The sequence below is a fragment of the Lepisma saccharinum genome, chromosome 9 (assembly GCF_977018435.1).
Source record: "Lepisma saccharinum chromosome 9, izLepSacc3.1, whole genome shotgun sequence".
Lineage (NCBI taxonomy): Eukaryota > Metazoa > Arthropoda > Insecta > Zygentoma > Lepismatidae > Lepisma > Lepisma saccharinum.
Window position 1 is genome coordinate 78,648,930 of NC_139237.1, and position 15,848 is coordinate 78,664,777.

Genomic DNA, 15,848 nt, shown 5'->3' on the forward strand with positions numbered 1-15,848 from the left:
AATCACCAACAATGTACTGATATGCATTTACATTTACTGATTCATTTTTCCCATTCCCAATTTTTTAATTAAATTTCCACACAAAATTATGTGATCAGCTATTCAGCAACTGAACCAAGCTTTGATATATTATTGACAGATAGTATACACCGTTACAAATCTAGGCTTGCCCATTCTTACACGAGATATCACAAATCATCTTGTTGCATTGTTACCCTTGCATTAAAGTGTTACTAGAGGCACATAGTTTTGGTAAATAAAAAAGCCAAATTTCGGGTTCAAAAGCGGTAAATAAAATAAAATTTCGGTGTTATAGGGGTGAAAAATCGGATCAAAAGCGGTATATAAAATGACATTTTGGTTTTAAAATTGTTAACATAATCCTGAATTTGATTTAAAACCTCCACTTATTACACAAAATAAACATACCCCTTCTAATAACACGTTCATGTAGTTACCAGAGTATTAAGTTTATTCCTGTATAAAGGGGTCAATTTTTTCGTCTCAAATATTTATAGCAGAATTACTCAATTTTCCGTGAATTGCATAACTCCCAGGATAACTGAAACCTCCGAACGTGTCATGTCGGTAAATAAACTATAAATTTCATGTTTAAGAGTCTATTTCACATTTTTCAGTTCATTTCGCATAATTTCGTGACAAAACAGGGTACGAAAATGCACCTCACACCTTTCAGAAACATGAAAAATTAACATTACTATGTGTTATTTCACATTTCGTGTTTTTATCAAAAACTAAATATGCATGCCTCTAAATATTACCAATTTGAAGTGAATGACCCATCAAAAGCTCACCAAGTACTAAGATCTGTAGAAAATAGGTATGCTCTTCCAGTAGATAAAGAGACCATTGGGGATCCCTCGTCACTCACTGAACAACTTAGAATAGTAACAACAGATTCTGAAAGGAAACAAGGCAAAATGTTAATTATTTACTACTATATGATGAACACATACCTCTTATTTGGTAATTACATTATTTGTGTGAAGGCATCCATTATAATCTAAACCCAATTTAAAATGCACAAAATGTTTTGAGTATGTATAAAGCTACATAAAAATCGTCTTATGAAACTAATACATAGAGCCACATATTTATGGTGAATAAAGGATCAAGATTTCAGTACAAAAAATAGTCACAATTCAGGATCAAAAGCCGTGTATAAAATGGTGAATAAAGTTGCAAATTTGATTTAAATAGTACACTTATTACCAGGTCGCCATGGTGACTAAAAATTTCAGCCTGGTGACTGTGATCTTTTGCTGTAATATTGCAGTTTTTTAAGTTTGCATGTACGAAATTTTGAAAATTCTAAGTTCAAATTGCAGTACAGCGTAAGCTAGCAAATGATTTCTTTTTTTTATCAACATTGTGAACATTCCATAGAATCAGTAACAATTTCTTACTCTTTGTCCACCAAGCACCCATTTCCCGCTTTCTCACATGATTCAGCAATGTTTTGAATACAGTGATGTTCAGCTTTTTGTAGACTGATTTTTGATTGATTTGCTTTATTTTACTTTGCTTTCTTTGCCACTTTTGGCTAATTTGCGAAGATGGGGATGAGTGATGATATGATGAACACTCACAAACATCCACGCCCAGGCTGGGATTCAAACACGGGACCCCTGGCATCGTAGCGCGATGTGCTAACCACTCCGCCACAGGGGCCGGCTCAGCTTCTTATAGTATGCACAGTTGATAGTAGGTGGTTTCCTGGCACCTGATTTTCAGAGCTGGCACCTAGCTCTGAAGAAGATTTTTCGAACACTGCTCATTACACAAAATAAACATTTCCCTTCTAACAGGACATTTATGTAGTTATCAGAATATTAAGTTTATTCCTGTGTAAAGGAGTCCATTTTTGCTTCTCAAATGTTTACAGCAAAATCAATCAGTTTTCCATAATTTGCATAACTCGCAGGATAATTCAGACCGCACATAGTGTCACGTCTGTAAATAAACTCTAAAATTTGTGTTTATTTCGCATTTTGAAGTTCATTTTGCATCATTTTGTGCCAAAATATGGTAGGAAAATGCAACTCAGACCCTTTAAAATCACGAAAAATGTATCTTACAGTGTGTTTCCGTATAAAAAAAATGCATGCCTCTACTAATACAATTTTCTAGGACAGTAAACATGATATTATACAAACCTGTATCTACAACCATTATGGGCAACATGGATTCGTTCTTCACAAGTGCCTTCTTCTCTTTTATGTTCCACACATATATATTACCACGTGTCGTAACTGCCATAACATGCCATCCATTCACACTCAATTTAGTCACTAATGAACTCAGCACAAGAGGCGGTAAAGGTCTCTTCCCGTTCACATCAAAAGTATGCAACGTGCAGTCTTCACACACCACAGCATACAGAAGTTTATTAGCGACTGCTGCACACACTGGCGAACCAAACACCACATCCCACGCAGGTCCCCCTCGGCCGGAGCACCGGATCTGATTTAGAAGCCCATAAGGACTTGGTACGGTGGCATTTTCTACTTCTACTGTTCTCTGAGTTTCCGGCACCTGAAATTTGAACCTTTGTTTAGGCACAACTCATCCAAAAGCACATGTTCAGTTTCTTCCCTACATACAAAAATAGCACTAAAAGTGATTTTCAAATGTACTGCAAACATCATACAGTAGAATGCCTATTATAAATTTTCCTGCTATATACAGTATGATCGGAAAAAAGTATACCGAAATGCGGAGCATGTATATGGTACATATAATCTACGTAAAATGAAAAATGTTACCTGTATCAACACAACATTAGAACATAAATAGAACACTCAGCATCTACGTTCCAAGCGCCATCCATCCAACACCAAACATTTTTCATAATGTCACTGCAAGTTTGCAACCATTACCTCAATTTTATTAATGCATTGGGCAGATTGCCTGTGTAGTGAACATTCAAGCACGAGTTACAAAAATAGCCTCCAGCAAAGAGCACAGTGTTGTAGCTAGTGACCCACCTCAAAGGCCACTTTCGAAAGTTCAGAAATAATGCTTGACAACAAATGCCTTCTCTCGAATACTCATGACCATTGAGTATGCCTTTCACTATAACTGTTTTCTGTTAAAACATATCACACTATTGCTGCACTTCCTTGCTTCCCACACAATATCAATGATGTACAGTGTTACCAACTTTTGGTATAATTTATTTCCAGCCTTACTGTACATATATCGTAGTGATGGACACATAAGGATTGTAAGGATACCATTAGCTAGGCTCTTCTTAAAGCTTCACATAACCACTTTTTATAGATGAAAAATAATATAAGGTTATTTTAAGTGATTTTTATTTTATTTTTCATGTGACGTTTCGTCCTGGACACCTGGGAAGTAAAGCAAGAGGGAACAAGGACATTCCTTAGAAGTGTAGAGTGAATAGTTATGTAAATTTGTGTGTGATTATCTCGACTTGAGAAAGTTCTGGGAAACCAGGACGTAACATTGCATGAAAAATAAAATAAAAATCCCTGATTGTATCGGGTGATTCCCTTGCTAGATGCCCCAAACTGTCTATAAAACTGCCATTTACTTAAAGTTTGTCTTGAAATTTTGTATGCACGTGCCTTCAACAATGTAAAACAGGATCTAACCCCTCGCAATAGGTTTGGACTCTTCCAGTGACCTTCATTTGTTTTGTTCTGCGACAATGCATCTGGGTAGTCTTGGCTCGAATGTACACAATCGAAGAGGGTGTGTTCCTTGATTGTCAATACTGGCAAACTGGTTCATTTAAAGCATGGCATTTCAGACTGAATTTCGTGTGAGACGTGTACCTTCAAAGTGTTGTATCCAGGAATTGGTAAGAAAATTAGAGACAACGGGAAGTCTTGTCTCACAGCATTCAGGAGGCCGAAAATGTCTGGAGACAAAACAGGATGTAAAGGAGCGATTACTGGCATCACCATCAAAATCATTGTGAAGACTTTCCCAAGAAACTAATCTCCCATATTCCACGTGTCAAAAAGGTGCAAAAAAAATCAAAACTTCACGCTTACCATGTGTCATGAGTTCAAGAATTGCACCCAACACCATTACCGATGGCATTTTAAGAAAAGTATTCCAAAATTTGGAGAGACGTGTACAAGAGTGCTTCCATGTGGAAGGGGACCATTTTCAGCATCAAATATGAGCAGATCCTGTTTTACATTGTTGAAGGTATGTACATACAAATTTTCAAGACAAACTTTAAGTAAATGCAGTTTTATAAATAAATGTTTGGGACCTCTAGCGAGGGAATCACCCCGTACTTCTCTGGTCTCTATACAGGAAACTACTATAAAATGTTCTTGCATTGTAAGTTCTTAAGCCACAGTCCCCTGGAAAGCACAATCATGGTTCCACAGTATTTGTACTGTTAACTTACTGAAGAGTTAAGTGAAAACTCAATCAGGGATTGAACCTGGGTCCTTGGCATTTTATGAAGTCTCATTGAATAGCTATTGATTGATTGATTGAATTGGTGTTTTAAGTCCACTTTGTGCACAGTAAGGCTAATCAGGGCTGGACCTACAGCTTAAAGTGGAATCCGAACCACTATGTGCCTCCACCAGGTATCGAACCCGGGACCCCTTGATTACAAGGCAACAAAGCTACCACTGCGCCATCGGGGAGGACCAATAGCTTATTGAGTGTAGCTCTATATGGTTCGGAAACATGGACACTGAGAACAAGTGAGAAAAAGCGACTGGAAGCTCTAGAAATGTGGTTATGGAGACAAATGGAACTGGTGAAATGGACAGAAAAAGTGACTGTGCTAGAAAGATTTGGGGAAAATAGATCAATGCTGAGATACTTATGAAGAGAAAAATAAATTTGTTGGGTCACTGGATGAGAAGAAACTGTATCCTAAGGGATGCTATTGAAGGAACAGGGAAGAAGAAGATACAAAATGCTTGACATCAAAATAAATGGGTCCTATGTTGCTACAAAGCCAAGGGCTGAAGATCGAACAGCATAGAGGTTATTTTCCTGTAGTTTACGGTTATTACGAGGGGATATTGTAAAGTTTTGACAATCACTATGAAGTTTTTTAGCTATAAGCGTGAATTTTTGTCAGTAAACTTATTAAACCCTATGTAGCTAATGGTGCAAAAACCAAGTGATTGTGTTTTTTTGTTTCTTCAGAAATCGCATGAGTTAAGAGGAAAGTGTGAGATGGATAAAATTGAAGCCCGAAGTGTGATAAAGTTCCTGCATTAGAAGGGGAATAATGCCCGGCAGATCCATGATGAAATTAAAGCTGTCTATGGTGATGATTGACCATCATATGAGACTACTGCGAGGTGGAAAAGAAATTTCCAAACTGGCCACATGTCACTCACAGACGAGCCAAGAAGTGGGAGACCGTCATGCACAGACGACGCTGTCAATGTGAAGAAAGTGGAGTGTGTTATCCTGGAATTTCGACGTGCAACCATCCAAACAATAGTGAACGAAACGGAGCTTAGTTATGGTAGTGTGTCAAAGATAATTCACGAAGAATTGCACATGACAAAGGTGTCTGCACGCTGGGTTCGACGCTAGCTGACTCCTTTTCAAAAACGCACACGTTGCGAACTTTTTAGGTGGATGTTGACCCTTTTGGAGCAGGATGAAGATGATTTCTTTGGTCGTCTGGTAACCATGGACGAATGTTGGGTCTACCAGTACGATCCAGAAACCAAAACCATGAGCAAGGAGGGAAAGCACTCCCATTCCCCCCACCCAAGAAGGCAAAAGGCACAGAAGTCGGCAGGGAAGGTCATGCTCTCAGTCTTCTGGAATTGTCGCGGGGTCGTATTCACAGACTACCTTGCGAAGGGTCAGACCATCACTGGCGACTACTACTGCACACTTCTGGACAAGTTGCGAGGTGCTCTGAAAGAAAAACGGCGCGGCATGCTCACGAAAGGCATTCGTCTCCTGGCCGATAATGCACCCGCTCACTCTTCGCAAGTTGCGATCGAGAAGGAAAGGCAATGTGGATAGGAAATCTTGCTGCATCCACCCTATTCTCCCGATCTCGCACCAAGTGACTTTTTCTTATTCCCTGAAATGAAAAACCGTTGCGGGGTCGGCGATTTGACACCACAGATGACGTCATTATGGAGGTTGAGCAATGGTTTTCGTCGCAATCCAAGGAGTTCTACGAGGGCCTTCGGAAGGTCAAGAAACAATGGTAGAAATGTGTGGCTATGGATGGTTACTATGTACAGAAGTCCTAAGTACCTCAATATAAAACACCAATTCTAGCTCATTTAGAACAGGGTGATTGTCAAAACTTTACGATACCCCCTTGTACAAGTATAAGAAAACAGTTTTTTGTTGTGATGTTTCATGAGAACACATGCTCCCTTCATCAGACATTTATTTTCATTTTGACTAAAGATACAGTTATAACAATGGTTAATATTTTTTTAGACAAAAAGAATCAGGTATAAAATGGATGTTGTCAATGTTACATTGTTGTAATATAGCAACTTAACTGTGAAAAGAAGCAGTCTGTTTTATTTTTATTTCAGATAAAAAATTTTGATCACATTATTTTTCATTTAAAATTATGAATCCTAAATATCATCAGGTAATTCAAAGTCATCATTACATTAAAATTTAATGTAACAGAAAACATCAAGAGACTGTGAAAACAATGATGATGTGAAAACAATGATGATGTGAAAACAATGATGATGTGAAAACAATGATGATGTGAAAACAATGATGATAACTATCTTTAGTCAAAATAAAATTAAATGTCTGATGAAGGGAGCGTGTGTTCTCCTGAAACGCCACAACAAAAAACTGTTTTCTTATGCTTGTAATAACCGTAAACTACAGGAAAATAATTCTACAATGCAAGCAATGCGTACATACAAGAAAAACTAGCATAGAGGTTGCAAGGAAAGATTGCCCTGGGCAGAAAACAATGAATGAATTACGTGAATGTGTTAACGATAAAACAAAAAAGTTGCCTGTTAATTTCTCTGTGCAAGTACAATCATCCTACCTGTATTATAGTTTTGTTCCGAAGCCTCAGAGCAGGAAGTCTGATGCCTGGCTCTCGAGGTGCTGCCGGGATGCTGACTTCCTTCGTCATCAATTCAGGATCCTTCCTCATGATGGGTGACTGCATCTGCATTTTCTCCGAAAGAGGGGGCCGGCCTCTCTTCCCAGGCATCTTCGGCTGATCCTTATCAAGTTTCCGCTTCACAGGATATGAAGCTTTTTCTTGAATCTTTTCGACCTGTAGCTTTCTGGAAAACAAATAGGAAAAAGAAAGATATGAACATTAAATGTAGCTACCATTCACAACGCAAACTTCTGAACGATTTTACACATGCAAACTTAAAAATAATTGGATTTGATTTGATTTTTTTTTATTTAGTGTCGCTTTCCTGTCACTTCTGGCTAATGGCACCAATGAGGATGAGTGATGATATAAAATTGATAAGACACTCACAAAGAACACACATGCCCAAAGTATGCTGTGCTAACTACTCCACCATGGAGATCACCTCAAGTAAATGAAGTTCTGCATAAAATATGACAAGAATGAGCAGACATCAAATATTTAATGATAATGATACAGTTTTAATATAAAATGAATAATATATTTTTTTATACTATACCATTTAATTAGTTTTTAGTGTATATTTGCATTCTGTGTCACTTTTCTTCCTCAAGTCACGAAATCTGACTCAAGAAATGCCTAGCTCAGTACTTGAATCCGGCAGTCCCCTACGACCCTCCAATGTGCAGGGAAGGCTTTACCTTCTTAACATAATTAAAAAGAAACTGATTATATAATAAACATACCCAATTCTTAAATGCATTGGAACTGAAAACGTTATTGACATTAGAAAAGGAAGCCATTACTCATAAACTTAATGGGTGTGTCACTTACTGTCTTCCAATGAAAACTAATGACTACTATTGATCTAAGATGGTATCTACCCTTTCATTCATAATTGGGAGAAGATAGACGTGGTAGTAGATAAATACAGAGAAACTAGTATTCACTTTATCCGCGAAACAGTCTTTTTCTTCTTTGTTCTATTAATTTCAGTGGCCACCGCCACCATCCTCGTTCGAACTTGTACTGTTGCTTGGTGAGCTTCTATTGTTCGTAGTTCTCTGGCTGCCACTAGGTGCACTGTTGTTAACTGTACGTATGTGTCCGTGTCGTTTGCTATTTCCCGGCGCTAACTGTTGTAGTAGGGGAATCCAAGTGTGGTGTGCCTGTCAGCTATCGATGTTTAGCTCATGTGGGAAGTGCATTATGTCATGTGTTTCCTTGATTTTTGTGTCTATGAGTGTGTGGGAGGTGTGCTTGACTTGTATCTTTTGTATTTTATGGCTATTGTATTTGATGTGTTTGGCAAGACCAGTAGTGGGTTGGACATTCTTTTTGCATCTGTGTATCAAGCAGATTGTACAACAAGTCCCAATGAGGATGGTGACAGTGTCCACTGAAATTAATAGAACAAAGAAGAAAAAACAGTTTTGCTGATAAAGTGAGTACTTGTTTCTCCGTACTTACCCTTCAATACTGTTGAAACCATTGCAAGTGGTTGCTTCACTCACCAATAAGGTAATATTTAAGTGTGGCACTTTACATCTGAGTATGATATACAAGCACGCATTCTTGTACAGCAAGAAATCTGCAATTACCTTAGCTTCAATGGACCCGCACAATGAGTCTGTTATCGGAGAGTATATATTTGACATGATTGTTAATACACTTCTGTTAAAAACTGCTATATTATTTTTTGTACACTCTGTACAAATGTGCAAGTAAAACCTATGCATTGATAAGGAGATAAATGAACCATACTGTATATTTCTTTTATATTGGAAAGGTAGTTTACGAATTATCCGTAACATTTATATTGATAGTAAACAAAAATTATCAGTCCACCTTTATATCACAGGATTTATACCGTGCGTCCATTTCGATCTGCAGCCGAGAGATCGGGAGAAGCGTGGCGGGGGGCGCTGACGGAGATGCCGACATTTGCGGCCTGTAATGCCCGCTTATTTTTATAGACATATGCAGACATTTATATAAATATTGCAAAACGAGCACTAACCTGTGTTATAACACGCAAAAGTTCTTCTGTAATTCATCCAAGTTCTGCTCTTATATACACAAATAAATACGCTATAGAAACGATGTTAAGAGCCACAGATAATAAAGCATTTTAATCATAGTTTTGACCAGTAACGTCCTGTTTAAGTTTATATCCTTGAAAGAGTTTTGTGGCCATGGGAATCGTTTGGAGGTTTCGAATGTGCAACACTGTATCAGGATTACACTGCAGACGAAACCGATAAAAGTGAATGGTTTTCGTGAGCTTCCTTGCAATCCGAAATATCCGAGCTCGAGTTTTTTGTTCCTTCGCGACTAGATGAAGACAGAGTTGTAAATATAGTGGCGAGCAATGTAAACCAAGAGCGTGTTAATTTCGTACTGTGCGCAAGAGTGTTATTCTTGGTTACTTGCAGTTACTTGTTTGTGTTATTGTAGTGTGTATGTGTGACGTGTCAGTGAGACGATTGGAATGCCAGCCGCAAGATTCACATTAGAACAAAGATTTTTTATGTATGACACGTACGTGAAAACAAACTCGTGTCGAGACGTGTGTAGGTAATTTGTACAGAAATTCCCATGCGTTTCAACTCCACACAGAGATACGGTTAGACATCTTGTCCTTAAATTACGAGAAACTGTATCGTTAAATTTTAAAACACCTAAGCAAAAACGACGGATTCTAACCGAAGCAAAACTCTATGATATTGGTGCAGCGTTAGAACGTTCTCCAAACAAACCTCTACGCCGTGTTTCACAAGAGGTGGGCGTGTCAAAATCATCGGCACATACAGTCACTAAGCTACTAAAATTAAAACCATACTCTTATAACACAGGTTAGTGCTCGTTTTGCAATATTTATATAAATGTCTGCATATGTCCATAAAAATAAGCAGGCATTTCAGGCCGCAAATGTCGGCATCTCCGTCAGCGCCGCCCGCCACGCTTCTCCCGACCTCTCGGCTGCAGATCGAAATGGACGCACGGTACCTAGAACCTTTGATTTAGTATGACATTATGCCACTAATGACACCTTGAGATGGGGTACTTACCCTTCAATAACTGCAGGTACATCTGCGGAGGTTGTAGCCAGCATGGACTGTTTTGGTGCAGCACTCAGGTCCTCTGCACCACATGAGCTTACAGTTGCACTGATAACACTATTTGCATCAAATGGGTGTTTCTTGCTTTGAGTGGGTGTGCTAACATTTGGATGAACTATGTCGTCCCTCTTCTCAATCACAATTTTACTCTTGGGTTCTGATGAACTGCTGAACGTTGGTTGCGACGTGGTTGTATTGAACGGCTGTGGGGCATCTCTGAAAGATTTACATTTATTAAAAAAATGCAGACACAAACATTACTCCATAAAATTTTAAGCAAATAAAGTGGATAAATTCCGTCAACTGTCTTGTACCCACTATTAAAAGAGCTTGATGGTACAGATAAGATTTAGAAGTTATTGCAAACTTAAAGTGGTTAGCTTGTTAGCTACCATGATTTTCAATAACTTTTCAGTGAGACATTACAGCTATTAATCAAACTAAAAATAAATGTTACATTAAGGGAGCGTTTTCTCCTGACACACTACATCAAAAAACATGTTCAAGTGCTTGCAACAACTCTAAACTACAAGTAGAAGTAATGCTACAGTTTGTGATGAGTGAGGGAGATTTTTCATACATCTATGTTTTTTTTTTACTGGGAAACATTCAAACACTCTCAAGATATTAACTAATTAAATTTGAAGTGTCATAATGCATATTAAAGCAGTTTTAAGAGAGTACAACATTTAGATAACATGCATATAATTGCACTTATTGGGAGAAATTTTCATGTTATTGTTCATTTTAAGTTTATTTCCTGCACTTTTCTTTATTGTCAACATTGAAATTAACATATCACCTGGCCATTTTGTTAATCATAGATAAAACTACAGGGTCATACAAAAGGCTTAATCTCTGGAACATTACCTGAGCTGCAGCATGTTTCCAAAGTTCCTTTTAAAATTATGTCACATACTGGGATACACGACATCCCAGCAGAGATTTAAGTGCTGAAGTAAAACTGCATTACATTAATATGAGCATAATATTATTAAATAAATACAAACAAATTTAGTTTGATACACACCCACTTATTGTATCATTTTAAGTGTTTAATATGTTTAATATGTTAATTGTCTGTGATGACGAAATTTGTTTTGTTCAAATGAGTAGTCTGTTATAATTACGGACTAACCTTAAAACATTTGATTGTGGGTTGTGAGGTGAGAGAGATAATGGAAGTGATTTTGGAAATGTGAATGTGTTAAATTGTGTAGTGAAGAAGTATTATGATCTAAATACACTTTTGTTTGTAATAAGAAGTTTAATTGTGAGCTCAAGTGTTATATATTTACATTAACTGACATCTAAATATATTTTTGGTGTGCGAGTTAGCCAAGTTTACGTTAACATATCCTTATCTGATTTCCCACTACCTGAGGGCTTCAAAGTAGGCTGATAAGTCTCATGATCGCCGGGGAGGAATAAACGTAAGTTGATCCTTTGAGAATATTCCGGGGAACGTAACAAGTTAAGTACATCACTTTTCCGTGAAGCTGATCTTCTGTTGCACTATTAACTTTGGTGACCACTGGCACCATCCTTGATGGAACTTGCTACACTGTTGCTTGATGTGCTTCTGTTGTTTTTATTTAGTTTAGACTCGCTAAGCATATCAAATACAATTGCCATAAAATACAAAAAATACATTGATCGATTGTTGTTTTAAGTCCACTTTATGCAGACAGGCTAATCGGGACTGAACCTACAGTTTAAAGTGGGTCCAAACCACTATTTGCCTCCACCGGGTATCGAACTTGGGACCCCTTGATTACAAGGGCATTCATTAAAAAAAATAATAATTAAAAAACACCTTTAACTATTTGAAGATGAACTCCATGGGGCGGTCTTTCATTGAATTATTCATTTTTACTTGTACGATTTACCATTCTGAACAGCAGATTTTATAACTTACTGCCAGAAAATAAGTAACTCTTTGAATTGATTCGAAAACTTAAACTATCATGCACTTACTGATGAGCGAACTGGGCATGTTACATGGCCGGCCACTGTTTGTCTCGGTAATTGCATGTTTATGCACGGTGTCTACCGTCATAGTGCGAGAGCTTTTGATTTCTACCACTTCGCAGTGCCACCGTACATTGGCTGTGTTGAATGCTGTCCACTTTTAGCATTGACAAGGACCTAGCAGGGAGGGAAACGGAAGCAGTGCTTACGTTAGAGTTATCATGGAGATGTACTGGCAGTCTCCCAGGGGGAAGTGGCTTCATATACCAGTTTGCCTCTTGTCACGTGCCAAGTGAATTTCACAGCTCCACACAGCACAATGGGATGCAGTAAGATAGCAGTATAAATATTTAATTTTTGCACTAATGTCAACTGCCACCTCTGCATGTCAAGCACACAGCGCACACCCTTTGACACTAAAATCAAAGAGAGACATGCCATCATCCAATTCCCACATGAATTAAACATCAATTTCAGACAAGCACACGATTCGTGGATCCCCCACAGCAGTTAACACCATGAAACAGCTGACAATCCGGGCACAAGAAAGCATACAACAGCGCACCTAATGGCAATTAATGAACAAACAACAGTATGTTCCAACAAGGATGGTGACATTGGCACCGAAATTAATGCAACAAAAAAAACAGCTTTGCCTACAAGTTCATACTTAAGTTTCCCTGGATTTCTTTACTACCATATTTCTCGTTTCCCAAAATATGAATAAAATTATGAAATACTAGGGATGTGCCAAGCCGATTACAGATGTATGAAAATCGGCCGAAATTGACACATCGGCAATTTCGGTATCGGAATCGACAAAAATCCGATATTTAAACCGGTACAGATTATACTAGAGATTTTACCTTCTAGTAAGTTTTATATCCTAGTTTTGTAAGATTTATTGAAAATTCATCATTATTGTAGAGTTTTTGTAATACAATTATTGCAAACTCATTCAGAGGATCAACCTAACTATAAATCGGAAATAAAACAGTACATTGCTGAACCAGGATCTGCTGTTGTATTGGGAATCCAAAAATGAATATTCAAACCTGAAGCAAGCCCTGAGAAAATACTTGGGCATACCTGCTGCATCAGTATTCAGTGATTGAGTGTTCAGTGTTGCTGAACAGATTTGAGATAAGAGAAGAAGTAGGTTGCTTCCTGAAGTGCTTCCAAATCTCGTGTTTCTGAAGTTGGATCTGGCAGAACAGGAATTCATTTTGCATTTCAAAGAACTGCTTGTGTATTAATGTTTAATCTCTTGAGAATCCATGTTCTTCTTAAAGGTTCACATAACATTTTGTAGATGTAAATGTACATTCGCATCTCTTGAGAATATATATGTATATACATATGATATGCAATAGAAATGTACATAGCAAATTTATTTTTGTCATGCTGAAAATAAAATCCCATTTCTGTTTAATAATCTTATGTATCGGAATCGGTTAAATATCGGCATCGGTTCAAAAAATTATAGGTGAGTACATCGGCATTGGTAAATTTTCAGCTTCAGTCACATCCCTATGAAATACGTATTTAAAACTCACCCCACATCAGGAGCAGGTGGAATGTACATTGGCGTTATTCTTCTTTTCCCATCCGAAGTTCTTGTTTCTATCTGCTTGTTGAGAGGTCCCTTCATCGGGGTGGAAATCACAGGCTTCTCTGTTGTGGTTTCTGCATGGCTAACAGACTTTTCGTTTTGTTCCTTCAATTTGAGCAATTCTGGGTTCTCAATAATTGTAGCAGACGCCATATTCTGGCTATCTCCTGAGAATAATGATTTCCCATAGATTCTTTCAAGCAGGCTACCCTGTAAGAAGAAATGTGTTACAGTACCAGGATGGACCACTCTAGGACGATGATAAAAATCAAGTAGAATTCCAGTTTTTCAAGATGAACTTTCCAAAAATTCAACCATGCATATTACCGCCTCTCAGCACCCACACAGACACAAATATGTTAATATAAAGGGTCTGTGTGGTCCCAGTGTATCCACAAGTTCTAATTCAATTAAACGGTATATATACTTAAAATATTTAATATAAGGTGCAGAGTTTATATTTGCCATTTCACCTAAGCAGACTCGAAATACATCTACATAAACCTCCACCTACACCAAGCCCTGGTCAACTGTGGATATCCCTCCACCCTGGTCACAAAACAAATATCACGAGCTGTCTCACACACCACTATCACCAAGAAACCTGCTGCCACCAACCCACCCAATATCATCCCCACCTCAACAAAATCAGGCACACACTACACTCTCTTCTCCCCATTCTCCACAGTGATCATGAAACCAAAAACATCTTTCCCCACAAGCCCCGAGTGGTTTTCAAATGCCCCCTTCCCCCCAACCACCGAAACATCCTGGTCCACAACACTCCTTCACCACACAACCAACATCCCCCTGCCCATAAATACAACCACCCTAGGTGCAAAACCTGCCCCATTCTCATTACCTCTCACACCCTCCAGGTGCACACGGCCATTGGCAAATATACCCTCCACCCCAAAGGGAACTGCCACACCTCAAACCTGATCTACATCCTCACCTGCAACATCTGTGGTGATTTTTACCTGGGGGAAACATCAACTGCCCTCAACCTTTGCATCAATAATCACCGCTCCTCCACCCACAACCTGGACTTCACTGTCGCCATTAATACCAACCACCACAATATCCCTTTCAACAACTGCTTTCGGGTAGCGAACACCTCAACCAGCCAACACTCCAGTTCGCAAACGGTGGGAGAGGGCCTATATATCTGCCATGAGTTCAACCACACCTCCTGGCCTGAACAAGGCCACCCAACCAGCCCCACCCGACCATGCCGTCCCACTCACAATTTTCGACGAGCCTGGTGACAGAACAGTGTTTTTTACGCACTATGTCTACTTCGATCTAGACCTGGCAACTTTGCAGGTCTCCAACTTCCGGTTCAGTCTTTCTTCTTACTCTGATGATGCAACGATAAAGTTGTGAAAATTTGCATTTTTTCACTGTCTGGTGAGTGTTTCCTTTCTCCATTTTTGATCTTTATTTATCCCCTTTGGGCCTCCTTGCTTTTTGTCAAATGATATACTAATCTAACAAAAATTGAACAAGAACTTGAAACTCTCATTTGCCTAATCAAATTCAAGGTATCTTGTAATAATCTTCAGTCTGTCAGATAGATTGTTCTGCAAAGGACACTGACAAAGTAAACAAATTGAGAGAATTATATTTTATTTTCCAAGCAGCTTTCTTTCCCTTCCTCGATAAAAATAAAAGGTAAACTGAGAAAAACTTGTCTCAGAGCACTTATAAATATCTATAATTTCAACGGGGCTTGGATCAATAAAATTTGCAACTTTTCACGTCTACTGAGAAAAATTCACGCATAATTCCTGGAGCCAATAATTCTTGCATAATACCCAGAATTCAAGGAATTCCTGGTGAGTAGCCACCCTGAGTCGAAGCAATAGAATTGTGTTATTTTTAATTACTAGTAGGGCCACAAATTTACGGTGAAGGTATCGGTACAAAAGCTAGGCACATTTCAGGACCAAGAGAGATATATAAAATGGCATTTCATTTTGGTGTTAAAATGATGAATAAAACACTAAATTAACTAAATTTATTATTTAAAATAAACATTTACCTT

The 15,848-nt window shown here is 38.2% G+C and overlaps 1 protein-coding gene across 1 annotated transcript in view; it reads right to left on the reverse strand.

Annotated features, from left to right (window-relative positions):
• The window catches only part of Hira (histone cell cycle regulator-like protein), a 60,450-nt gene that overhangs the window by 14,058 nt on the left and 30,544 nt on the right, over nt 1-15,848 (reverse strand). Inside the window, exons 10-14 of the mRNA XM_083128473.1 lie at nt 13,746-14,011; nt 10,168-10,434; nt 7,034-7,280; nt 2,178-2,556; nt 816-921 (exon numbers count right to left, since the gene is read on the reverse strand). Of these exons, the coding sequence (XP_082984599.1) occupies nt 816-921; nt 2,178-2,556; nt 7,034-7,280; nt 10,168-10,434; nt 13,746-14,011 (1,265 nt within the window). The remainder of the gene's footprint in view (nt 1-815; nt 922-2,177; nt 2,557-7,033; nt 7,281-10,167; nt 10,435-13,745; nt 14,012-15,848) is intronic.